The sequence below is a fragment of the Myotis nattereri genome, assembly GCF_964212035.1.
Source record: "Myotis nattereri genome assembly, chromosome: 1".
Taxonomy (NCBI): Eukaryota; Metazoa; Chordata; class Mammalia; order Chiroptera; family Vespertilionidae; genus Myotis; species Myotis nattereri.
This window is the reverse complement of record NC_138075.1, coordinates 24,610,538-24,636,185: the sequence shown is the minus strand read 5'-3', so window position 1 is coordinate 24,636,185 and position 25,648 is coordinate 24,610,538. Positions and strand designations below refer to the sequence as shown.

The 25,648-nt window shown below is 42.0% G+C and overlaps 1 protein-coding gene across 2 annotated transcripts in view; it reads right to left on the bottom strand.

The window, feature by feature from the left end:
* The window catches only part of NUMB (NUMB endocytic adaptor protein), a 150,913-nt gene that overhangs the window by 25,829 nt on the left and 99,436 nt on the right, over nucleotides 1-25,648 (bottom strand). The window contains exons 3-5 of one of the 2 annotated variants that reach the window (XM_081100417.1): nucleotides 24,571-24,711; nucleotides 13,410-13,484; nucleotides 7,483-7,515 (exon numbers count right to left, since the gene is read on the bottom strand). In XM_081100417.1, coding sequence (XP_080956543.1) covers nucleotides 7,483-7,515; nucleotides 13,410-13,484; nucleotides 24,571-24,696 — 234 coding nt within the window. In that variant the 5' untranslated portion in view covers nucleotides 24,697-24,711. The remainder of the gene's footprint in view (nucleotides 1-7,482; nucleotides 7,516-13,409; nucleotides 13,485-24,570; nucleotides 24,712-25,648) is intronic. The other variant, XM_081100416.1, reaches the window with a different exon arrangement.

Sequence of the window (25,648 nt, the reverse complement as noted above, 5' to 3'; positions counted from 1 at the left end):
TTAGAGAAGAGTTCACAGAGGTAGGCAGCATTATACACACACACACACACACACACACACACACACTAGAGGCCTGGTGCACAAAAATTTGTGCACTCGGAGGTGGGGGGGGGGGTGTCCCTCAGCCCGGCCTATGCCCTCTTGCATTCTGGGACCCCTCAGAGGATGTCCACCTGCTGGCTTAGGCCCACTCCCTGGGAGACTGGACCCAAGCTGGCAGTCAGACATCCCTCTGGCAGCCCGGCAGCCCTCAAGGTATGTCCACTTACCAGCAGGGAGCAGACCTAAGCTGTAGTTGGACATCCTTAGCGCTGCTGAGGAGGCAGGAGAGGCTCCCGCCAGCACTGCTGTGATGGCAGCCATCAGCCTGGCTTGTGGTTGAGCAGAGCTCCCCCTGTGGGAGCACACTGACCACCAGGGGACAGCTCCTGCATTGAGCGTCTGCCCCCTGGTGGTCAGTGTGTGTCATAGTGACCAGTCATTCCCAGTCATTCTGCTGGTAGGGTCAATTTGCATATTACCCTTTTATTATATAGGATAGAGGCCTGGTGCACGGGTGGGGGCCGGCTGGTTTGCCCTGACGGGTGTCCTGGATCAGGGTGGGGGTCCCGCTGGGGTGCCTGGCCAGCCTGGGTGAGGGGTCCCCACTGAGGTGCCTGGCCAGTTTGGGTGAGGGGCTGATGGCTGTTTGCAGCTGGTCACACCCCCTTTAGGGTGGGGAGGGTCTCCACTGGGGTGCCTGGCCAGTCTGGGGGAGGGGCTGAGGGCCGTTTTCAGGCTGGCCAAGCTCCCCGGCGACGGAAGCTCCCAGCCTCTGCTTTTTTTCTTTTTTTAAAAAAAAATTCTGGGATTTATTTACCTTCTATAATTGAAACTTTGTAGCACTGAGAGGAGCTCAGAGCTGGCCAGGGTGGGTGGGAGGAAAGCTTGGCTTCCTCTGTTGCAAGCCTCCTGCTTGCTCCAGCTCTGTAGCCATGGCCAGCTGAAAGCAGGTATCTGGGGTTTATTTACCTTCTATAATTGAAACTTTGTTGCTTTGAGTGGAGCTCAGAACGGGCCGTGGCAGGCAGGAAGCTTGGCTTCCTCTATCATTGGGGCAGCCAAGCCGCCTGCTTGCTCCAGCTCCGTGGCTGCCGGCCGCCATCTTGGTTGGGTTAATTTGCATATAGTCGCTCTGATTGGCTGGTGGGCGTGGCTTAAGGCGTAGCGAAGGCACAGTCAATTTGGATGTTTGTCTTTTATTAGTGTGTGTGTGTGCACCCTAATATGCAAACAGACCAAACAGCCAAACAACTGGTCACTATGACATGCGCTGACCACCGGGGGTGTGTGTGGAACATAGTGGATGTTGGCCAGGGTGCGAGGGTGGAGCAGGTGAACGGGGGTGCCAGACCAAGGCGGGGTGCCAGTCACTGTCATCGGGATGAGTCTCTGGTGGTTACTGAAAATTCTTTGCTCCCGTGCTCCACGGTCCTGCCCGGTGCTCACACTTGCTGCTGGCGCTGGAGCCGCTGCTTGTACCCGCTGCCGGCGCCTGCCAGCCCTGATCACCCGAGGGCTTCTCCACCTCCCCATGCTCCTGAGGGGTGATTGGGGCAGCAGCCGCTGCTCACACCCGCTGCTGGCACTAGCCCCGATCGCTCCGCGCCATCAGTGGGACTGGCGCCATCAGCGTGTGAGAGCAGTGGTGGTGGGAGTGGGGCTGCCAGCAGACAGGGGACCTGAGGCCGTGGCAGGAGGGGGCTGGGGAGGGGCACGGAGAATGGGCCGAGAGCCACCCCTGTGCCCACTGCAGCCTTGAGGCCCATAGTTCAAGGTGCACAAATTTGTGCACTGGGCCCCTAGTCCTATATAATAAAAGGCTAATATGCAAACTGACTGAATGGTGGAATGACCAGTTACTATGATGTGCACTAACCACCAGGGGGCAGACACTCAATGCAGGAGCTGCCCCCTGGTGGTCAGTGTGCTCCCACAGGGGGAGCGCCGCTCAGCCAGAAGCCGGCTGGTGAGCGCAGTGGCGTTGGCAGGAGCCTCTCCCACCTCTATAGCAGCACTAAGGACCCCTTGGGGACATCCCCCAAGGGCTCCTGGACTGCGAGAGGGCGCAGGCTGGGCTGAGAGCCCCCCCGCCCCCAGCCCCAGTGCACCGGGCCTCTACTAAGAAACAGACAAGAGTATGATATCTGAACTCCAAGGAACTGGGGTGTTTCAAGGCAGGTGGAGGAATAGGCTATGTCAAATGGTTCTGATAGGTTGGATGACAAGACCACTGTAAGAGAGGAAGAACTGAGGAGGGGTGAGGGCAAAAGCCTCATTAAATGAGTTTAACAAAGGATGGGAGAGCAGGAACTGAAAGCACTAAGAAGATACCTTTTTTTTCCCAAAGGATGGTTTGTGTTTTATGCTAATGGATGATCCACTAGACCAGCGGTTCTCAACCTGTGGGTCGCGACCCCTTTAGAAGTCGAACAACCCTTTCACAGGGTTGCCTAAGACCATCGGAAAACACATATAGAATTACACATTGTTTTTGTGATTAATCACTATGCTTTAATTATGTTCAATTGTAACAATGAAATTGGGGGTCACCACAACATGAGGAACTGTATAAAGGGTCGCGGCATTAGGAAGGTTGAGAACCACTGCACTAGACAAAGAAAACTGATTGTCGGGGAAACAGAGGGTAGCATTGCTAGAATAAGGAGGAGCTGGAATAATCAGAATCTACTGGAGGAGCTGGCCTCAGCCAGCAGCAGGTGCATCCGGGTGTAGGAGGGAAAAGAGAGCATACAGGCATGGATGCAGGTAGGTGAGTAGACTTGGAAGTGCCACATGAGAGTTTTCTTCTGATTGAATCTATTTTTTCAGTGAAGTAGAAGGCAAGGTGATCAGCTGAAAGAGAGAACAAAAGTAAGAAATTCTGGAGGTTTAAGAAAAGAGAAGGAAGTGCCGAATAGTCATCTAAAAATAGAGTAAATGGACTTAAAAAATATAGACTGTCTTGTATCTGGATAGCCTAGCACAGTCCCTAGCATGTCTTGGCCACCAGCTATGACTTGAAGCTTGAGAACCACTGGGTTTTTCATAAATACAAATTTTAAAAACCTCCAAAGGTTATTGATTTTTTTAAATCTAGAAAAGGTCTGTGACCAGGGCATGTGACATACTAGTTGATTATGTCACAGGGAATAATGAAACCAAAGATGAATGGAAATCTTCTGATTACTCTTGGGACTTTTTGTTTTTCTTCAGGAATGTGTTATAATAATGTATTTCAAAAAGAAAAATAAACCAAATCCTAAAAGATGTATCAATAAAATGCAAGGAAAATAAAATTTAAAGAAGAAAGGGCATGGCAATTTAAAAAACAGGAATGAAAGGCAAGAGGCAGCAGCTATTCTAATACTTTTAAAGAAAAGGATCCAGAATGAAAATAAGTACTAAGCACAATTTGTCACAGAGGAGAAATTTGGGAAATCTAAAATAGAATGAAGATGAGAGTATCCTGATTTAAGTGGGTCATAAGTACCAGAAATGTCTTATTCTTGAGAATTAGGTGAAATCAATATAACCATGCATTATGTTTAAACCATGAATTCTCTAAAACATAATCATTTCTATGATGGCATTTAATAATCATGAAAGCATAAAAACCATATTTGGCAGTACATTAACAGGATTTGCTACAAAAGATATAATAATATTTTGGGTGATTTTTATACAGTTTGACATGGTTACCCACTCCTTCCTAAATCAAAGTGACATAATAGCCTTGGGAGGAGTTCACAAACTCTACAGGGTTAGAAGCAGGTAATAAAATGAGAGAAGCCAGCTGAGTGTAAGGACAATAAGAAGTTGCAGGTATTGTGGCAGAAAGACAACCAAACGGCATAGTTGCTAGCTACTCAGCTCAAGCCACTACTGTTGTCATGTAGAAAGCATGCCATTCTGCCAGACCTTCTAATTCTTTTTTTAAAAAATATATATTTTTATCGATTTCAGAGAGAGGAAGGGAGAGGGAGAGATAGAAACATCAATGATGACAGAGAATCATTGATCGACTGCCTCCTGCATGCCCCCTACTGGGGATCGAGCCTGCAACCCGTGCATATGCGCTTGACTGGAATTGAACTCAGGACTCTTCAGTCCACAGACCGACGCTCTATCCATTGAGCCAACCCAGCTAGGGCCAGACCTTCTAATTCTTAAAACAGATATCCTACTTTGTATTTGCAAGCGTTCAATGTTTGAAATACTGGCACCCAATTCAAATTTATAAACCATGCACAGGCAATACAACGCATATTTATGGAAAGCATTCAGGCCCTTGACTTGTCTCGTGTCCTCTGCATTAAGCACTTCTTCATTCATTATAATTAAGGTATACCTGAGGAAAGCAAAGGCCAATACTTTTGAATGCGAGAACATCAATATGGGGTAGGTGAAAGAACTCTGCACCAGGTTTCAGAAAACCTTGGTTTCAAGGCAGGCACTGCCATTTACTACTAACTGGGTGACCTCTTTTGAATGAATTCATTCATTTGTAAATGCAGTTTCATGAACTGTACTACTTCACTGAGCTGTTGTGAGTAGCAAATTGGAAAGCAGGTCAAAGCATATCATAAACTATAAAGCTCTATATGAATACAAGTAAATGCCTGTAAGATAATAGAAAACCTAGTCTCAGCCACTAGGTTCCTAGCATAGAGCCCCTGAAACCCTTGTAAATTCTTAAGTGATTAAAGCATTATGAGCATCTCTTGTTCTAATATTTGGTCTCTGACCTGTTCCTGACATAAGGATCCTAAAACCCTTATAAATTCTTAAGTAGTAACAGCACTAGGAGCATCTTTTGTTCTAATAAGACGACTGGGGGTGGGGGGTGGGGGGTGGGGGGAGCCTGGTCACTAGTAAGAACAAGCCGTGATTAGAAGCTTGGAATTTTCAACCCCACTCCCTATCCTTCAGAAAGAGAAGAGGAGCTGAAAAAGGAATAACTGATCATGCCTACGTGAGAAAGTTTCCATAAATCCCAACATTACGAGGTTCAGAGAACTTCCAGGTTGGCAAACACATACACACTAGGAGGATGACACACCCCAACTCCACAGGGACAGAAGCTCTTGAGCTTGGGACCCTCCCAGACCTCACCCTATGTGTCTCTTCATCTGGCTATTTATCTTTATCCTTTTTCAAATTCTTTGATAAACTGGTAAACGTGTTTTCCTGAGTTCTGTGAGCTGCTCTGGCAAGTTAATCAAACCTGAGGAAGAGATCATGGTAACCTCCAATTTGTAGCCAAACTAAACAGAAGCTGTGATTAACCTGGGGACCGACTACTTACAATTGGCATCTGAAATACAGTGGGAGCACCGTTGTGGGACTAAGCCCTTAACCTGTGTGATCTGACATTATCTCTAGGCAGTGTCAGAATTGAGTTAAATTGTAGGACACCAGCTGGTGTTGCAGAGAATTGCTTAGTGTGGGAAAAATTTACACATATTTGGTGAACAGAATTGAAGTGTTTTGTGTGAATAGTAAGCAGGACACAGGAGAAAAACTCAAGGAGGCAGATTGCACTAAGTTTTTCTAATACAATGGTTTTAAAAAGAGACATAGATGGGAGGTCTAAGCATTTTATATCACCATGTTTAGTCAGTTCCTCATAAAAATAGGAATATAGATTACTTAGCTCATGGGGGTCCTTAAATATACCAAAATTATGAAATCCTTTTCAAATGTTAAGTGCCCAATAATTACTTGGTAATAGAGTACCGGCCTCGTATGGCCAAATACACAAATGAAGCTGCCTGTAATACTTCCTAAAAAGTTGAGTATATTCCTGACTTCCCTAAAACAATGAGCAATTTAATGTAGCTACTTTGGAAAAAGTGATTTCAGGTTCTCAGTTTCCCCCCCTTCCCTTTTACAATGGTTAATAACAGAGCCCGGTAACAGGCCCAGGTGTATCTGTTCCCTATGGCTAAGGTTTCTGGAGGCACTGCGCCCATCAGCAGGAACAGGGAAGTGCCTGGGTAGTCAGGTCCAGGTAGCAACTTGGTGAAAAGAGGAAGCAGTTCTCCTGACCATGACTTAAAAATTCAGAATCAGGGCGGATAATTCTTACATCTACCTACTGTTATGCAAATGTCTGATGGAAACACTTCTTGATAACTGTTGTTCTTGTTATCCTGAGATCATTAAATCACATATGATGTAAAGGCTAAGAAAGAGTCAAAATTCATGAGAAACTGTACTGGATAAAAACTCCCTGTTATATGTCCTTTGAATTCTTCATTTTCAGCTCTTATCAAACCACAATTGAACTCAATAAAACAAGTCTCTTTCACCAGCCTATTTCTTGTAAAACAGTGTGAAAGTGAGTTGAATCATGGCAACCTGAAAGATTTAAAAGGCTCCAAAGTAGTTTTGCATTTAAAAGTACACTTCTGGTAAGATTATAAGTGATGCTTCCTCCTGCCTCTGTTTTCCAAATTCTTTGAATGACTTTGTAATTTTAAAAATTGTGTATTAGAATAAAATCAGCCTGTCATAAAAATAATTCTCCCTCAATAACATAAGAAAAAATTCTGATAGTCGCATTTATTCATGGGTGCCATTATGGGATTACTTAGCATCTTTTAAGGAAATCCTATGGGAGTCAAACTCACTAGTATGATTTAAATATCTCCAAATAAATAAAATGTTAGTTTGAACCACTAAAAAAAAAAAAGACTCTTAAATGCTTTCGCTAATAAAAAAGTAAATTAACTAGAGATAAAGCCAAAGTTAATTACTTACTACCTTTGAAGGAGAAAGAGAATAAAAGTAATTTTCCCAGAAGCTCTTTATTTATTAGCATCTTTTAAGGCTAAATCTTTTAAAGTTCACTTGTAAAATAATAGGAAAACAGAGTGACTATATAGCATAGTGATTAAGAGTGTGGGCTCCAAAGTCAGATTATCTGGGTTCAAATCTTAGTTTTTACCACTTATTACATCTGTGAATTTAGGTGGATTATTTTGGCTTTGTAGAACTTCACCTGAAATTTAACTTAGATTGAAAAAAACAGCATTGAGTGTAAAATCTGCAATACATTTAATTTTCACTTGAATTTAATATTTCTTCCCACTTCTCTGTCAATATAGAACACTAAATAAAACCCACTTCTAAAAAATTTAACTAATATGAACAGTTTTGCAATATCAAATTAAATTTAACACCTAGTCTTAATAAAGAGACAATCCTTTTTTAACCTACTTTGTTATTGGACTTTCCTAGGAATCATCAGATTTAGTATCAACAGACAAGGTAATATCATAGATAGCAACTTTCCAATTCATTAATTTCCATATATAATAAATCAATTGCTGTATTATAAAGATACCAAAGCTGTATTTCCTTTAAAAAAAATATGTCAGTGCTATACTAGGGGTGTAACTCCTTATAAAACAAGCACAAATGTGGCATCAAACTTACTTTTCCAAAGAAGCCTTTGAAGAACTTCCTTTCCTGGAGGAACAGGGGGACAAGTCGAGCGCTATTATTGTATGGGCTTAATGTCCCAGGGTTTCACACCAATAAGCACATATGGAAGTTGGGTAAAGGGCAAAGTAGAAGGGGAGGGAGTGAGTTTTAAAGAGTTATCCATACCAGAAGTGACATGAAAATGCAGGGAAACATACTACATGGCCTAAGAATCCATGGAAAGAATGAGAAGAAATCAAACCTGTATCCATGCAGAGCAATTAATTAGTTTATAGTCTCTACTTTTAGAACAGAGATTATCCAAATTTGGTAGCAGAGAAAAATATTAGGACATATTGGTTTTGTGAGATTTGCATTTTAAATTTCATAATAGTGAATAGTAAATAGATTAGTTCCATACACATTTTTCAATTGAAAAGTAGAAGTCATCAATTATAAAACCAGTTCACATTCAAATGATCACAAAATCATATAGCAACACATAAAATTCAATTATGAATGTGCAGCAAGGGTCATTGTCAGACTTTTTCTTACTGAGTTCAAGATGTCACTTAGAGAATCCTTACTTATGCAATAGGATTAATCTATATGTGTGCTGACCAATTCCACGGCAATCATGGGGAAATAATAAATATGTTCTATTGCAAATAGAATAAATCTTCTATAAAGAACACAGGCTAATGATTTCACTGGAGCAGAGAAAACAAGCATATGAGAACAAAACCACTTCTGTGGACCACAACTGACATTTAAGGATTAGGGTTTTGTTTTCTTTTTAAATGTTACTATTTTAGAAAAAGAACTTGCATGGACAGTTACAAGTATACAATCCTGAAATTATGTACATGAGACAGACATAGCTATTTATGGTCTCAGCACCAATTTTTAAGTATATACAAACTTTAAAACTGACCACCATTTGAAATTTGAATTTATGCAAAGAAGATGGATTCAAATTTACCCAAGCTAGCTTAAGTTTCTTTACATTTTCTAGACTTTGTTAAATTATACTTTAAGCCTTTACTTTTTATAATCAGTTTTTAATGATGGGCAAATACCTAGAAAAAGACAACTGTTGTAAAATTTGACTCTCAGACAATTTATAAAGTTATTCAAACACTGAATAGTTTGCTTGCTCCCTAAGTTTTGAAAATAATAAGCAGTATCAAATATTTCTATGAAATGTTTTGAACTTAAGCTGGAAAAATAATAAAGTAATTGGGGTAGTTATCACAATAAGACTGACATTTTATCTCTGCTGCCAAGTTTGATGACCCTAGTTTTGTTAGACTGTGAGCAACCATCAACTTTTAAGGATGCAGCCAAAGTTAACAGATTCACCATTCTTAAGGATAGTGAGGTAAGGGAAAGAGATCCATTAATATTTAATTTAGTTTCCAGAAAAGCACTTGTTAAATATGGAGTTTGACTTCTTTTTATAAAAGATCTCGGATGTTAATAAAAAAAGTTGACGTGCAAAATGCATAAAAAGGTAGTTATTAGAGAATATATATTTTTAAACAATTAAGTTATGATTCTTTTACCTGCTAAAACAAAAAAATATATTAGGAAAAAATATATCAAATAGTGAATAAAAAAATCAACATATTAGAAACTGATAGTACAATGAAACTAGTCTAAACCAAGACAGAGGGAGACACATTTACAGAGACAATGGGAAGAAAAGACCTTTTAAAAGGAAGGGCACTCTGGATCAGTGTCAAGCAAGATAATCAAAGGCCTGATAAATTTTTTACAGAATAGATGGATAAATTACATTACTCCTCATCTAGCACTATAACATAAAGACACTGAAAATAAACAATAGATTATCCATAGACAAATCCCATACAATCTAAGTCCCTAAGTGGTTAATTTGTGAAATTATGTCACAAAGTAAATGAGTTAAAAATAGCTATAAACTAACTTTATGTACACAAAGTAAAAAAACAAAACATATGTGGGCTCTAAGAAGCATATGTTTAAAGTACTATTTTTCATTTTAGTATCTCTTCATTTGAGAATGTTAACTTTGCAGATAACTTTTAACTGAAGTTAAAATAATCCTGAATGTTAAAGAGCTACTTTGAGGAAAAAGAAAACTATACTTGCAAACTATCCTGCTTCCTCAATTCCCCATAAATTTAAAAAGCACTGGAATGTTAGATTTTTAGTTTAAAGATCACTTAGGTGGTTAAGTTTAAGATGACTGTTTTGCTATTTAACTGGTACATCTGAGCTATATAATTCTTCAAATTTTAAAGTACTGACATTCAAACTACTTCCATGGATATGCTATTTTTCTTTAATCTTTAGGTTGTACACTTTTATATTTGCTTGCATTTATTTGAAATTCTAAGAGGAAGCTTTATGATCTATAACAGTAAACAGAAATACCTAAAGAGACATAGCTTTTGGCATAATATAAGCATCTGGTATATTTGATTACAGATGTTTGTTAGGATCAATGTTAGGGAGAGAGGCAACTAGAATTTCTGCATAGCAAAAATATGAAAAGAAGACAAAGTCATGAATTTTTGTGATTAATATGATCTAAGAAGAACAACAAACTGAAGACTTTCACTTGCTCCAACCTTCTCAGTACAGTGTTAGAAAGAGTATTTATACAAGGGGGGCGTCCGAGTACAATAAATAGGAAATTGACATCAGTTACCTAAAACTTTAAGCTAATTTTTTAAAAGTACATGTTTCCCTATGTAAAATTATAACAACATTTGCTACAAGTCTCCTGGATAGGGTTGGTCTGAAAATTTTCAAAGAATTTCTTGAATGAAAGTTCAGAAATGGCCCAGACGGTGTGGCTCAGTGGTTGAGCATTGACCTTTGAACCAGAAGGTCATGGTTCGATTCCAGGTTAGGGCACATGCCTGGGCTGTAGGCTTGATCCCCAGTAGGGGGCATGCAGGAGGCAGCCAATCAATGATTCTCTCTTATCACTGATGTTTCTATCTCTCTCCCCCTCTCCCTTCCTCTCTCTAAAAACCAATAAAAAACCTTAAAATACTACAGGGAAATAAGGATCTTTTAAAGTTATGCAAAAGGATTTAAAAACATGACATGCAATTATGGTTATGGTGATTATTATGAGATTCAATTTGACCACATATTAAGGACTGAATTGTTTTCTGTATGTTCATTCCAGAAATATTTTTTGAGTGGCTACTGTGTGCCAGACACTGTTTTAAGCATAGGTATAATTTTTTAAGTGACAAATTTGGTTCCTATTTCTGGTGAAAAGAAAAACTCACTAAATTTTATAATCTAAATAGTCCTGCACTCAAATAATCCTGCTTATAGTTTTTCATCTTCTTGGTTAAAGAAATAAAAAGGTAAAATAAAACAAAAACATTCACTCAACTAAAAAATTAGTTCTAAAACTCGATGGTAAATAGTGGCTATCTCTGGGATTGCAAGAGATTTTATGTACTGTTTTTGTTCATTTGTATTTTATACAATGAAATTTACTACCTATATAATAAATAGATATTTCTATTTAAAAGTAGGTTTTTTTTTCCATCACCATCTATCCCTTCATACCCTCCTCCATCTCCACTCAACTCATTCTCCCCATCCCCTGCAATCACCACCTGTTGTCTGCATCGAGTTCTTTTTTTTTCTTCCATTTTTACTCAATCCCTCCACCCTCCCAGCCCACCTCCACCCCCCAGACAGCCTGCTCTTCATTTATGAATCTGCCTCTATTTTGCTTGTTAGTTCAGTTTTGCTCCTTAAATTCCACTTGTGAGTGAAATCATATGGTACTTGTCTTTCTCTGACTGGCTTTTAAAAAAACCTAGACAATTAAGAGGGTTAACTACTCATTACACAACTAAATACCATTTCTTAAAACTTCTGGTCAAATTTAAATCATCCTTAGATTTTCCTCATTTAGAGAGTGAACCTGAAGCTATACTCTGAGTTAAAAGACTTTCTAAAGGTTCATTCCACAGTGACCCTCTAACCGTAAGCTACAGAAGTTATAAGACAGAGGATGTTGGAGGAGCCAATGGGGGAGGGGGGAGGGAGAGACATATGTAATACTTTCAACAATAAAGAATTATTTAAAAAACAAAGTTATAAGACTTTAATAACTACTTATAGCTTGTTTCAGGTCCATCTAGTATATTCAGTGATTTGTCTATTGCTTTCAGTCAGTAGTTTATGACATTTAAAATGTTCTTTAGCCATAGCTGGTTTGGCTCAGTGGATAGAACATTGGCCTTCAGACTGAAGGGCCCCGGGTTCGATTCTGATCAAGGGCACGTACTTCGGTTGCAGGCTTCTCCCTGGTCTGGGCCATGCTCAGGGCAGTGCAGGAGGCAACCAATTGATGTGTTTCTCTCACAACGATATTTCTCTCTGTCTTTCCCTCTCTCTTCCATTCTCTCTAAAATCAATGGCAAAATAACCTCGGGTAAGGATTAAAAAAAAATTAAAATAATTCCTTAAATGACTGTAAGACAAATCATTACATTACTTAAACTGTTAAACTGTTTTTAGCTAAACTTATCTTATTTTTCCAGTGAACTTAAAATTATTTTGTTAAAGAGACTGAATTTATATTTCTTGAAAAATTACATTTTCTGAAGCTGTATTTAACTGGGAGATATATATTCAGGTGGACATAGCAAGTCTATAAATTATAGTTTCATGTACCATAACACATGGATATAAGTCTCTTTAATATTATGGTAATTGGAGAGCACAGAAAGACTAGGAAGGGCTTCAATCATTTAAGAATTTAAATGACCAAAACCCTTTGCTTCCTGCATGCACCCTGTGGTAATCTAAGGTAAAGGTATGTGTAGAGTATATATTGTATCTACATTGATTTTTTTTTTTTTTTTTAGTTCTTTGCATAGTATAATCAGTTATTTTTCTCTTCCTTTCCCGTCTACAAAAGATTTAGGCTTTTCTTTCAAGATATAATTCATTTCTCTGAGTGGCTGCTTCCTTGATTTTTATATCTTTTATATTGAGGAATTATAGAAAAGAGGTCCTACAGAATGTATCAAGAAGCAGAAAAGTTTTGATTATTAAGTAAACTGAGAAAAAGCACTCATTAGTAGCCAAACTCAAGGCAGCCCACCATACCAGCAAATCCAAAGCAACAAGTATTTAATGCTATATGGGGCAAAGGCATGCAGAAGTAATGCTTAAAGCTTTCAGAGCAAGGGGTGGGGGTGGAGAAGGCCAAATACTGGAGAGAAGGAGGTTGTGAAGAGGGCTGTCAGAGTTTATGAAACATTCTTCAAATCTATCCAAAATATGAAATAAACACTTTAATCTGAACCTTTATGAACTCTGAACCCATTCTCTCCTTTTATTATATACACAGGCATGTGCCTAGGATGTGTTCTATGGCATAACAGGAAAGGAAACATTATTTATCAAATATGCTGAAGTTTGTGCAAGAGGCAGGGCGACATATTGTTTATGTCTGAGGGGTGTACAGAAGGAAATTGGGAGTAGCAGTCAAATTAATAAGTCCTCCCATCACAGATATCTCCATCTTCTATTTTTTCCTAAAAAGCCGTTTCTTATAGTAAATTTAAAATCAATAATTTATAACCCAGTTATCTCAGTTAGGTTAAGACACTAATTGTAACAATTTTATCCTGGCTTTAGAGTATTATTTATCTGAAAGATTTCATACTACTTGTTTAATATGGTTCTGAACCAGAAGAACCTTTTGAATACTGTCTGGCCTAAATTGAAGAAGTTGATCTTTATAATTTACACCTTTGGATGAACATGAGATACTCTTTATCAGTGAATTCACATCTTTTGCTTTAAGAGTAAGAACTGGATTGTGGGTCACTAAAATTTATGAGCAAAATCTTTCAAGAAAATATTTACAGCATATAGACCAATACCGGTAACCATCAAATACATACAGCTTTCAATCTTTTTACAGCCTCTTCACAGATGTGCATTCCTCTTGATTCATCAACTTCTACATGGCCAAGGTACTGTAAAAAGAAGAAAAAAGTTAGGGCTTTTGCTATGTTTATTGAGTAGCTCCCCAGCCCCTCAATTCCAAATGTATCAAAAGAAACTGGAAACTGTCATTCTGGGAAGCATTTTTCTCTGCAGCATTTGCGATCTTACTTCTGGCATGCAGAGAGTTTGCCTCAAATAAACTTATAAAAATGCTCTACATGCTAGGATATTCTCTACATTGACATGGTAAATATGCATTATATATAGTTCTAAGATGAAAGAGTATACTCTCTGTAAGGCAAATATGAATCATACAAAATCCAAGAAGATATACAATCATGTCCTGCATAGCGACCTTTCAGTCAAAGACAAACCACATATACAACAGTGCTCCAATAAGATTAAAATGGAACTGAAGAATTCCTATTGCCAAGTGACATCTAGCTGTTTTAACATCCTAATGCAACACATTACACAAATACCACTGTGCTATAATTGCCTACAGTATTCAGGGCAGGAATAGACTGTATGGGTTTGCAGCCTAGCAGCTGTAGGGGAACACATTTTTGTCACCCCAGAATATCTCTCTAGCATAAGGATTATTTTAGGCTGGCAATTTTAAGAAACATCATACAATGGAGAAGCACTGAAATCCAAATAGAAGCTATCCTTTGTAGGACACATTTACCTTTATAAGGGAACTCTCCATTTCGAAGGGTGTCTCCCTGTTATCCCAGGAAGAGAAGAATAAACTTATCTCTAGAAATTCTTATTAATTCTGAAGATAAAAATTTAAATCTAACAACCTTACCCATTTATAGTGGGTTTTTTTTCCTCCCTTAACTGACACCCCCACCTGCAACATTTTCATTTGTCTTCAGCTGAAGATGGTATTTAAGTAGTGCTAGCTTCAGCCATTTTGGCTCAATAAGAGATACCATGAGTTTTAAGACAGATTCCACATTTAGTCATCTTTGCTTATCTCTTTTTTACTATTAAATTGGAAAAAAATTAATTTAATATTATAGGCTGTTAAAAATGTCAGGTGTTTGTGAGCCAGGATAGTAAAAAGTTAGGACAATTTCTTGGCAGGTGGAATAGAGAAAGCAAGCTGATGACTGAACAAACTGGCTGGGCAATTTACAGCAGATACAGAAGGTCACCAGGGTGGAAAGCCCCAGGTGCCCAGCCACAGGCAAAACTGGTGCTGGATCTTCCCCCCAGGGTGGCCTTTTCTTCCATAGCTGGTCATTCTGTTCAAACCCTCCTGACCTTTCCTCCCTAGAGATAACATCTAGGCCTCAGCTGTATTTTAGCTCCAGGTCAAGAAAAGCAGCAAAACCAGGACCAGTAATGACTCCCTTCCCTGGCATTGACCAATCAGTGGAGACCACAACCCTAAAAGGGCACACCTGGAAAGTGATGAATATTTTATTGAGATCTCCCCTAAGATCACCCCTAAACTTCCAGCCTTTAAAACCCTCAAGACAAAGGTCCCAGCACACTCTCCTTAGACCACGCCTTTCCCTTTCCCTTTCTCCTCTTCTTCCCCCATAGGCATGCATCTCCTGGAGCTGCCTCGGGCTAACCCTCTGAACCTGTTTCCAAGGCCCCTTTTTGCTGACTCTCCATGAGCTGACAGCAGCCCCACCTGGGCTAACTTCTTTCCCATTACATTTCTAGAGAGCCAAAGCAGCCCCGCCTAGTCTTCTATCCTAAGCCCTTCCTTGTTTCACTGTTCTCAGATTTAATAAATGTACTTTCAAAATCACCTAGATTTGTGTTGTGAAATCTTTCCTGTACAAAGTCGAGAACCCACACCACTACCAGTCTGCCCGAGGCAACCCTCTCTGGGCTCGGGCCCTGTCCAGTAAGATTTGGTGGCTCTGTCAACTAGTTCTAGATGGTTAGATTGAACTCACACCCAGAAATAATAGAGTACTTTGTCACTGACGACTACTGTTTCATCAGTCAGATGCTACAGTGATAGGCATATTACACTCAAATTCTGGAAAGCTGTATTTTTCATTTAGAAGTTAGTGATGAATGAACTTTTAAATTAACTCTGGTTGAATTCAGCTTTAGAAAGTATTCCTTCATGTTCAGTTGACATGTTGCTTTTTTCAAAGCCCAATAATATATTCCTTTTTTTTTTTGCCTATTTTTTTAAAATTAAATCTTTATTGTTCAGATTATTACATTTGTTCCTCTTTTTTCTCCCCATAACTCCCCCCTCCCAGTTCCCACCCCACCCTCCGCCCTCACTCCCCACCCACTGTCCTCATCCACAGGTGCACGATTTTTGTCCAGTCTCTTCCCGCATTTCCCACCCCCCTGTCCCCCCCAAGAATAGTCAGTCCGTTCCCTTTCTATGTCCCTGATTCTATTATAATCACCAGTTCATTCTGTTCATCAGATTATTTATTCACTTGATTTTTAGATTCACTTGTTGATAGATGCGTATTTGTTGTTCATAATTTATATCTTTACCTTTTTCTTCTTCTTCCTCTTCTTAAAGGATACCTTTCAGCATTTCATATAATACTGGTTTGGTGGAGATGAACTCCTTTAGCTTTTCCTTATCTCTGAAGCTCTTTATCTGACCTTCAATTCTGAATGATAGCTTTGCTGGATAAAGGAATCTTGGTTGTAGGTTCTTGGCATTCATCACTTTGAATATTTCTTGCCACTCCCTTCTGGCTTGCAAAGTTTCTGTTGAGAAATCAGCGGACAGTCATATGGGTATTCCCTTGTAGGTAACTGACTGTCTTTCTCTTGCTGCTTTTAAGATTCTCTCTTTGTCTTTTGCTCTTGGCATTTTAATTATGATGTGTCTTGGTGTGGTCCTCTTTGGATTCCTTTTGTTTGGGGTTCTCTGCGCTTCCTGGATTTGTAAGTCTATTTCTTTCACCAGGTAGGGGAAGTTTCCTGTCATTATTTCTTCAAATAGGTTTTCAATATCTTGCTTTCTCTCATCTTCTGGCACCCCTATAATACGGATGTTGGTACGCTTGAAGCTGTCCCAGAGGCTCCTCACGCTATCTTCGTATTTTTGGATTCTTTTTTCATTTTGCTTTTCTGGTTGGGTGTTTTTTGCTTCTTCGCATTTCAAATCTTTGACTTGATTCTTGCGCTCCTCTGGTCTGCTGTTGGGAGTCTGTATAATATTCTTTATTTCAGTCAGTGTATGCTTAATTTCTAGTTGGTTCTTTATCACAACATCGAGGGTCTCATTAGATTTCTTGAGGATCTCACTATATTTATCAGCGGTCTCACCAGTCTTTTTGAGGGCCTTACTAAGTTTATCGGCAAAAGCCCAATAATATATTCTTAATTTCTTGGTTCAAGGAAAAAAGAAAATCAAGTACTGGGAAAGAGTATAATCTCAGCAACTGAGCTGTTTGCATCACTGTTCTGACATTTTAAGAAATTTTGACATCTCATACTTGGTACCTTGGCACATATCACTGTCTGTTTTTTTTAAATTTTTAATTAATCCTCACCTGAGGATATTTTTCCCATTGATTTTTAGAGAGTGGAAGGGAGGGGAGAAGAGAGAAATATCGCTATGAGAGACACATCAATCAGTTGCTTCCCACATGTGTCCCACCAGGGATCAAACCTACAATCTAGTTATGTGTCCTTGACCAGGAATTGAACCCATTGCAGCTGTGCAGACTGATGCTCCAACCAACTGAACAACACTGGCCAAGGCTAATTTGTTATTATTTTTAATATATATTTTTAATGGATATTAGAGAGGAAGGGAGAGGGAGAGGTAGAAACATCAATGAGCCCTAACCAGGTTGGCTCAGTGGAAAGAGCATCAGCCTGCAGACTGAAGGTTCTCTGGTTCGATTCTGGTCAGGGGCACATGCTCAGGTTGCGGCTCGATCCCCAGTGGGGGGCTTACAGGAGACAGTCAATCAATGATTCTCTCCCATCATTGGTCTCTCTCTCTCTCTCTCTCTCTCTCTCTCTCTCTCTCTCTCCTCCTCTCCCTTCTTCTATGAAACCAATAAAAAATATATATATTAAAAAAAAATCAATGATGAGAGAGAATCATTGATCGGCTGCCTCCTGCATAACCCCTACTTGGGATCGAGCCCACAGCCTGAGCATGTGCCCATCAGCTTCCAAATCCCTTCTTAATTTCTCATTACTGGAGAGATCTGTCTTATTAAATGCTTGCTGTGCTTTAAGAATAAAACTTAGTTTGAAAATGTATTCAGTATTTCTAGATATTTATATTGGTAGTATTTCTTTGTTAGATTATTCCACATTCTGACAGAATCAGAAGACCCATAATATTTTCTAACTAAACTAAGTGGTTTTTTTATCCATTGATTTTATTATATCTTATAAGTAGCCCCAAACCCTGCAATTTCCTATCCTTTGAAACATTTTTTGGTTGATTCTCTTGGGATTTTCATATAGACATCATCTGCAGAAACAAACGCAACAAAAAATATATTGATTTCCCACATTTACAGTTTTTATTTTCTTATGCAAAGATGATTGCCAATTCTAAATATGTTGAATAAAGCAACCTCACCTTCCTCCTAAATTAAATGTAAATGTTTCATGATTCTGCATGACTCTGGGAGACTTTTTCAATCACTTAAAGAATCCTATCTAATAAAAGAGAAACATGGTAATTGGTGTACGACCGCTACCCTTCCCATTGGCAAATCAGCGAGATATGCAAATTAACTGCCAGCCAAGATGGCGGCCGGCAGCCAGGCAGCTTGAAACGAACATGAGGCTTGCTTGCTTCAGTGACAGAGGAAACCAATGTTCCCCACCTGCTTTGCTGGCCTCTGAGCGGGCAGTTTAAGAAACATTCTAACAAATATAGAAGCTAAACAAAACCCCAGAAACCTGCTTTCAGCGAGCCTGGGATCTCAGAGCTGGAGTTATACATTGTTTCGATTATAGAACCGAAACAAACCAGATACCTTCTTTCAGCAGCAGAAGCCTCAGAGCTGGAGCCAGAGCTAAAGCTGGCCCAGAATAAAAAAAGAAAAAGAAAAAAAGGAGCAGTTGGGAGCTTCAGTCACCCGCCAGCCTGAAAACAGCCCTCAGCCCCTCACCCAGACTGGCCAGGCACCCAAGTGGGGATGCCCACCCTGAAGGGTGTGTGACCAGCTGCAAACAGCCATCATCCCCTCACCCAGGCTGGCCAGGCACCCAAGCGGGACCGCCACCCTGATCAAGGACACCCTTCAGGGCAAACCAGCTGGCCCCCACCCATGCACCAGGCCTCTATCCTATATAGTAAAAGGGTAATATGCCTCCCAGCACCGGGATCAGCGGAGCCAAGAGGCCTCCCGGCACCGGGATCAGCGTGACAGGAGGTAGCACCCAAACCCCCTGATCGCCCTGCGGCTCTGTGTGTGACAGGGTGCGGCGCCTCAACCCCCTAATTAGCCCTGCTCTGTGTGTGACAGGGTGCGGCAGCCCAACCCCCACCCCCACCACGGGCCCTGCTCTGTGTGTGATGGGGTAGAGCCATAACCTCCCCATCTGCCCTGCCCTGAGTGTGACAGTGGTGGTGCCCCAACCCCCTGATCGGCCCTGCTCTGAGGGTGATAGAAGGCGGCGCCCCAACCCCCTGATCTGCCCTGCCCTGAGTGTGACAGGGGGCGGTGCCCCAACTCCCCTATCGGCCCTGCTCTGAGCCTGACCAGGGGCTGCACCTAGGGATTAGGCCTGCCCTCTGCCAACCGGGAGCAGGCCTAAGTCAGCAGGTCATTATCTCCCGAGGGGTCCCAGACTGCGAGAGGGCACAGGCCGGGCTGAGGGACCCCCCCCTTACCCCCGAGTGCACAAATTTTTGTGCACCTGGCTTCTAGTCCTATATAATAAAAGGGTAATATGCAAATTGACCCTAATGACGGTTGCTATGACGTGCACTGACCACCAGGGGGCAGATACTCAACGCAGGAGCCACCCCCTGATGGTCAGTACACTTCCATAGGGGAAGCACTGCTCAGCCAGAAGCCAGCTCATGGCTGGCCAGCACAGCAGTGGTGGCAGCGGGATCCGTGTCAGCACTAAAGATGTCTCTGTGGGGACCGGGCCTAAGCCATTAGTCGGACATCCCCTAAGGGCTCCTGGGATGCCAGAGGGATGTCTGACTGCCAGCTTAGGCCCGATTCCCTGGGGAGTGGGCCTAAGCCGGAAAGAACATCCCCCAAGGGGTCCTGGAGTGCGAGAAGGCGCAGGCCGGGTGCACGAATTTTTGTGCACCAGACTTCTAGTACATCTCTAGTATATTATGCTATTCTTATTTTGCCAAGATGATTTATTGGGACTGGATAATAAATATCTTAACATTTTTTATTGAGATGTAATTGACATTACATAAAATTAGGCATTTTAAAGTGAATAATTCAGTGTCAGTATATTCACAATGTTGTGTAATCACCACCTTTATCTAATTCCAAAATGTTTTTTTTCCACACCGAAAGGAAAACCTGACCCATTAAGCATTTGCTTACCACTGCTCCTAGCAACCAATAACCTGCATTCTGTCTTTATGGATTTACCTATTCTGAATATTTCATGTAAATGGAATCATACAATATGTGACTTTTTGTATTCGGGCATATTTCACTAATATACTGTTTTTGAGGTTCACCACATTCTAGTATATATAAGTACTTGACTGCTTTTTATAGCTGAGTAATATTCCTTTGCAGTTTGCTTATCCATTCGTCCATTGAGGGACATTTGGGCTGTTTCCATTTTTTGGCTATTGTGAATAGTGGTGCTATAAACATAGTGTACCTGTATGTATTTGAGTACCGTTTTTGATTCTTTGGGGTACATACCTTTCAGTGGAGTTACTTAGTCATATGGTAATTCTATGTTTAGCTTTCTGAGAAACCACTGAACTGCTTTCCACAGAAGCGAAATGATTTTACATTCCCACCAGCAACATATAAGGGTTCTAGTTTCTTCACATCCTTGTCAATACATTATTTTCTGTTTTTGTTTTTTAAGTATAGCCATACAACTGGGTGTGATGTGTTACTTCACTGTGGTATTGATAAGCCATTTCCCTGATAACTAATGATGTTATGCTGTTGGCCATTTGTATATCTTCTTTGGAGAAATTTCGATTCAAGTCCTTTGCCCATTTTGAAAGCAGGTTCTTTTATATATTCTGGATACTAGACTCTTATCTGATTTCTAAATATTTTCTCCCATTCTGTAGTTGTCTGTTCACTCCTATAAAAATATACTTTGATGCACAAAAGTTTTTAATTTTAATGAAGTCCAGTTTATCTATTTTTTCTTTTGATACTCATGCTTTTCGTGTCATATCAAAGAATATATTGCCAGATTCAAGGTCATAAAGATTTACCCCTATGTTTTTTCTTCTAAGAGATTTATGGCAATTTTTACTTGTATATTTATGTCGTTGATGCATTTTGAGTTAATTTTGGTATATGGTGTGAGGAAGGAGGTCTAAATTCTTATTTATCCCATGTGAAAATCCATTTTTCTCTTCCAGTTTGTTGAAGAGATTATTCTTTCCCATTGAATGGTCTTGGTACTCTTTTAAAAAACCAATTGGCCATAGACATATAGGTTTATTTCTGTACTTTTAATTCCATTTTCATTGTTCTATATCAGTGATGGCGAACCTATGACATGAGTGTCATAAGTGACACGCAAACTAATTTTTTGGTTGATTTTTCTTTGTTAAGTGGCATTTAAATATATAAAATAAATATCAAAAATATAAGTCTTTGTTTTACTATGGTTGCAAATATCAAAAATTTCTATATGTGACACGGGACCAGAGTTAAGTTAGGGTTTTCCAAAATGCTGACACGCAGCGCTCAAAAGGTTCGCCATCACTGTTCTATATACATCATTTCTTATGCCAGAATTACAATGTTTTGATTACTATAGCTTTGTACCAAGCATTGAGATGAAGAAGTGTGAATTCTTTAACTCTGCTTGCCTAAAAGAGATATCTACATGAGAAAATTGTGACAAAGGTACACAAAGAAAACATCTTATCCTAACTAATAAAAGAGAAACATGGTAATTAGCTGTACGTCTGCTACCCTTCCCATTGGCTAATCAGGGTGATATGCAAATTAACTGCCAGCCAAGGTGGCGGCCGGCAGCCAGGCAGCTGGGAGCGAACATGAGGCTTGCTTGCTTCAGTGACGGAGGACTCCAACGTTCCCCGCCTGCCACTGCGGGCCTCTGAGCTTGCAGTTTGAAACATTGTTACAAATATAGAAGCTAAACAAAACCCCAGAAACCTGCTTTCAGCCAGCCGGGATCTCAGAGCTGGAGTTGATACAGTGTTTCGATTATAGAACCCAAACGAACCAGATACCTGCTTTCAGCAGCAGAGGCCTCAGAGCTGGAGCCAGAGCTAAAGCTGGCCCAGAATAAAAAATAAATAAAAAAAGGAGCAGTTGGGAGCTTCAGTCACCCGCCAGCCTGAAAACAGCCCTCAGCCCCTCACCCAGACTGGCCAGGCACCCAAGTGGGGATGCCCACCCTGAAGGGTGTGTGACCAGCTGCAAACAGCCATCATCCCCTCACCCAGGCTGGCCAGGCACCCAAGCGGGACCGCCACCCTGATCAAGGACACCCTTCAGGGCAAACCAGCCGGCCCCCACCCATGCACCAGGCCTCTATCCTATATAGTAAAAGGGTAATATGCCTCCCAGCACCGGGATCAGCGGAGCCGCGAGGCCTCCCGGCACCGGGATCAGTGTGACAGGGGGCAGCGCCCAAACCCCTGATCACCCTGCGGCTCTGTGTGTGACAGGGGGCGGGGCCACAACCTCCCTATCCGCCCTGCTCTGTTCATGACAGGGGAAGGCGCCCCAACCCCCTGATCAGCCCTGCTCTGTGCCTGATAGGGGGGAGCTCCCCACCCCCTGATCGCCCTGCGGCTCTGTGTGTGACAGGGTGCGGCGCCTCAAACCCCCCCCCCACCCCCCCCGCTCCATGGGCCCTGCTCTGTGTGTGACAGGGTGCGGCAGCCCAACCCACCCCGCCTCCGCCAGGGGCCCTGCTCTGTGTGTGATGGGGTAGAGCCATAACCTCCCCATCAACCCCGCCCTGAGTGTGACAGTGGTGGCGCCCCAACCCCCTGATCGGCCCTGCTCTGTAGGTGATAGAGGGTGGCCCCCAATCCCCTGAACTGCCCTGCTCTGTGTGTGACAGGGGCAGTGCCCCAATTCCCCTAACGGCCCTACTCTGTGAGTGACAGGGGGGAGCTCCTCAACCCCCTGATTGGCCCTGCTCTGTGCGTGACAGGGGGGATCTCCCCAACCCCCTGATGGGCCCTGCTCTGTGCGTGACAGGGCACAGAGCCCCAATGCCCCTGATTGACCCTGCTTTGTGCGTGAAAGGGTACGGAGCCCCAACCCCTCTGATTGGCCCCGCTCTGTGCATGACAGAGGGTGGCGCCGCAACCTCCCCATCAACCCTGCCTTGAGTGTGACAGGGGGTGGTGCTCCAACCCCCCAATTGGCCCTACCCTGAGCGTGACTGAGGGTGGCATCGCAACCTCCCAATCTGCCCTGCTCTGTGCATGACAGAGGGCGGCGCCCCAACTCCCCAATCGGCCCTGCTCTGAGCCTGACCAGGGGCTGCACCTAGGGATTAGGCCTGCCCTCTGCCAACCGGGAGCAGGCCTAAGCCAGCAGGTCGTTATCTCCCAAGGGGTCCCAGACTGCGAGAGGGCACAGGCCGGGCTGAGGGACCCCCCCTCCCCCCCGAGTGCACAAATTTTTGTGCACTGGGCCTCTAGTCTATAATAATAAAAGCATAATATGCAAATTGACTGAAGGACCGAACAGCAGAATGACTGTGTGGACGACCTTACTATGACACACACTGGAACCAGGCCAGCCAAGGCAGGTGCAATGAGATTGTTTGGTAGGCCCCGCCATCGCCCCACAGTCACCCCGCTGAGGGAGGCCCAGGCCACCCTCTGCAGTGCGATTGATGGGGGGGCTCTGCAATCGACTGCCCCAAAGAGGGAGGCCCAGGCCACTGGCCAGCGGGGCAATCAATGGGGAAGGGGGCCTCCCAAGTGATCGCACCCCACTCCTGTCACCCACAGAGGGAGATGACCAGTGGCAGGGGACAGTGCCGCACAGATGGCAAGCAGTGGCAGCGGTGGGGGCGGGGACAGCTGCTGGGGGAAGGAAAGCCCCAATAGGCCCTGATCGCCAGCCAGGCCTAGGACCCTACCAAAGGGGTCCCAAATTGCGAGAGGGCACAGGCCGGGCTGAGGGACACCCCCCATGCACAGCTTTTGTGTGCTGGGCCTCTAGTCTATATATATAAAAGCCTACTGACCAGTAACTATGAAGCACATCGACCACCAAGGGGAATGCAGGAGCTGCCAAGCTGTGGTGACTTGGCAGCTACGGTTCTCAGGTGACACACCCAGAACCAGAGAGGAGAGAGTTCAATCCCTGGGTGTCTCACCTGAGAACTGCCCTCTTGCAATCTGGGACCCCTCGGGGGACACTGGAGAGCTGGTTTTGGCCTGATTCCCGCAGGCCAGGCTGAGGGACCCCACCAGTGCACGAATCCATGCACTGGGCCTCTAGTTTAAATATAAATAAAAAAATCACTAATTTTAACCTGTTTTATTAAATCTATCACTGAAGCAGAATATGAAGATACTAGAAGCCCCGTGCACGAAATTCGTGCACTGGGGTGGGGGGGGGGGTGGGGGGGGGTGTCCCCCAGCCTGGCCTGTGCCCTCGCACAGTGCAGGAGCCCCGCAATCTATCGCCCCAAAGAGGTAGGCCTTGATGGATTGCCTGAGCCATGGGACCTGGCCTCGCCATGGGACCCCCCAGCCTCGCCACATGGAGCCGTAGGACCCACCTCCACGCTGCACATGCAGCATCAAGCCCCTGCCCACCTGTGCACACCCGCAGCCTCCTGGTGATCGCTCATTACAGTGTGAGGGCGACATGACCACATAGGCTTTTATTAATAGGATTAGTTTTATGAGGCTTTTCTTTTAACTTTCCTAATTAATGGGACTTCACATATAATAAACTGCCCATTCTTTTTTACACATACATTTATAGAAACATGATCTTTTACCTTAACTGGGAAGCTACATTTTCCAGTACGAACCCCTTCTTCATCTGTTTGCCACTGATGTGGACGACTGGCCTCTGGAATATAAACATCTTTCTTTCTCCTAAAACTTTGCCGTAGTTTGTTCATTTTAATTTTTACAACCTGCAGACAGAGTTAAAGAAATATGAAAAAGTAATTATTACCTTCTCACATATTTAAATTTTGGTTTACAATATTAATGAAAAAAACTAATGTATCAAAGTAAAGATTTTGGTTTGGGGGGAAATGAGCAATTAGTATACTTCCTCTAATACTAAGCTCAAACAAATCATTTCACATTTTGAAGACAATTAGAATACTAGTCTCGTAAAACAACAATAACCTTTTAGGATTTGCACAGATGTTATTCTGAGACTTTAATTATAATAATTCAATGAGTATATCCCTATTGATCTACCTCTCAAATCCATTCTCACGCCAAAAAATGAAAATTTGTACATGTAGGCCAAACTATACACTGTTAAAAATTTCTGAAAACTTTCATACTTCTTAGGAAAAAATTCAGTCTGAAACATTGAAATCTGGGGACCTTTTTGGCTTATTATTGAAGACAGTAAGCAAAGCAGGGACTACAGTCACCATTTTGTAAAAGGGTGTTTTACAAAAAGGAATAAGATAATGTTTCTTTTAAACATGTTTAAAGGAAAAGTTCTACTAGGATAAAATTATTCTACAGAGAAATTTCTTACAAGCAATATGACATCAGAATGTACTTTCATATCTATAGTCATTACAGATATGAAAGAAGTCCAAGAGAATCACTCATCAGCTGCCTCCTCACACACCCTACGGGGGATTGAGCACGAGTTAATGAAGTAGCCCAAGTCTCATCATTAACTCTGTAAATTAAAAAGTATTAAACTATAGTCAGTTTTTTGTTTTGTTATTGAAAGAGGCACTTCTCTACTGCTTTCAAAGGTGCAGCAGAAATCACAAAACTATAGAGAAGGAAGACCTAACTGATAAGAAATAACAGAACATTCAAGAACCAATGAATAAACATAATGAATAAGTGTCCCTTTACAGAGCAAATCTCAAA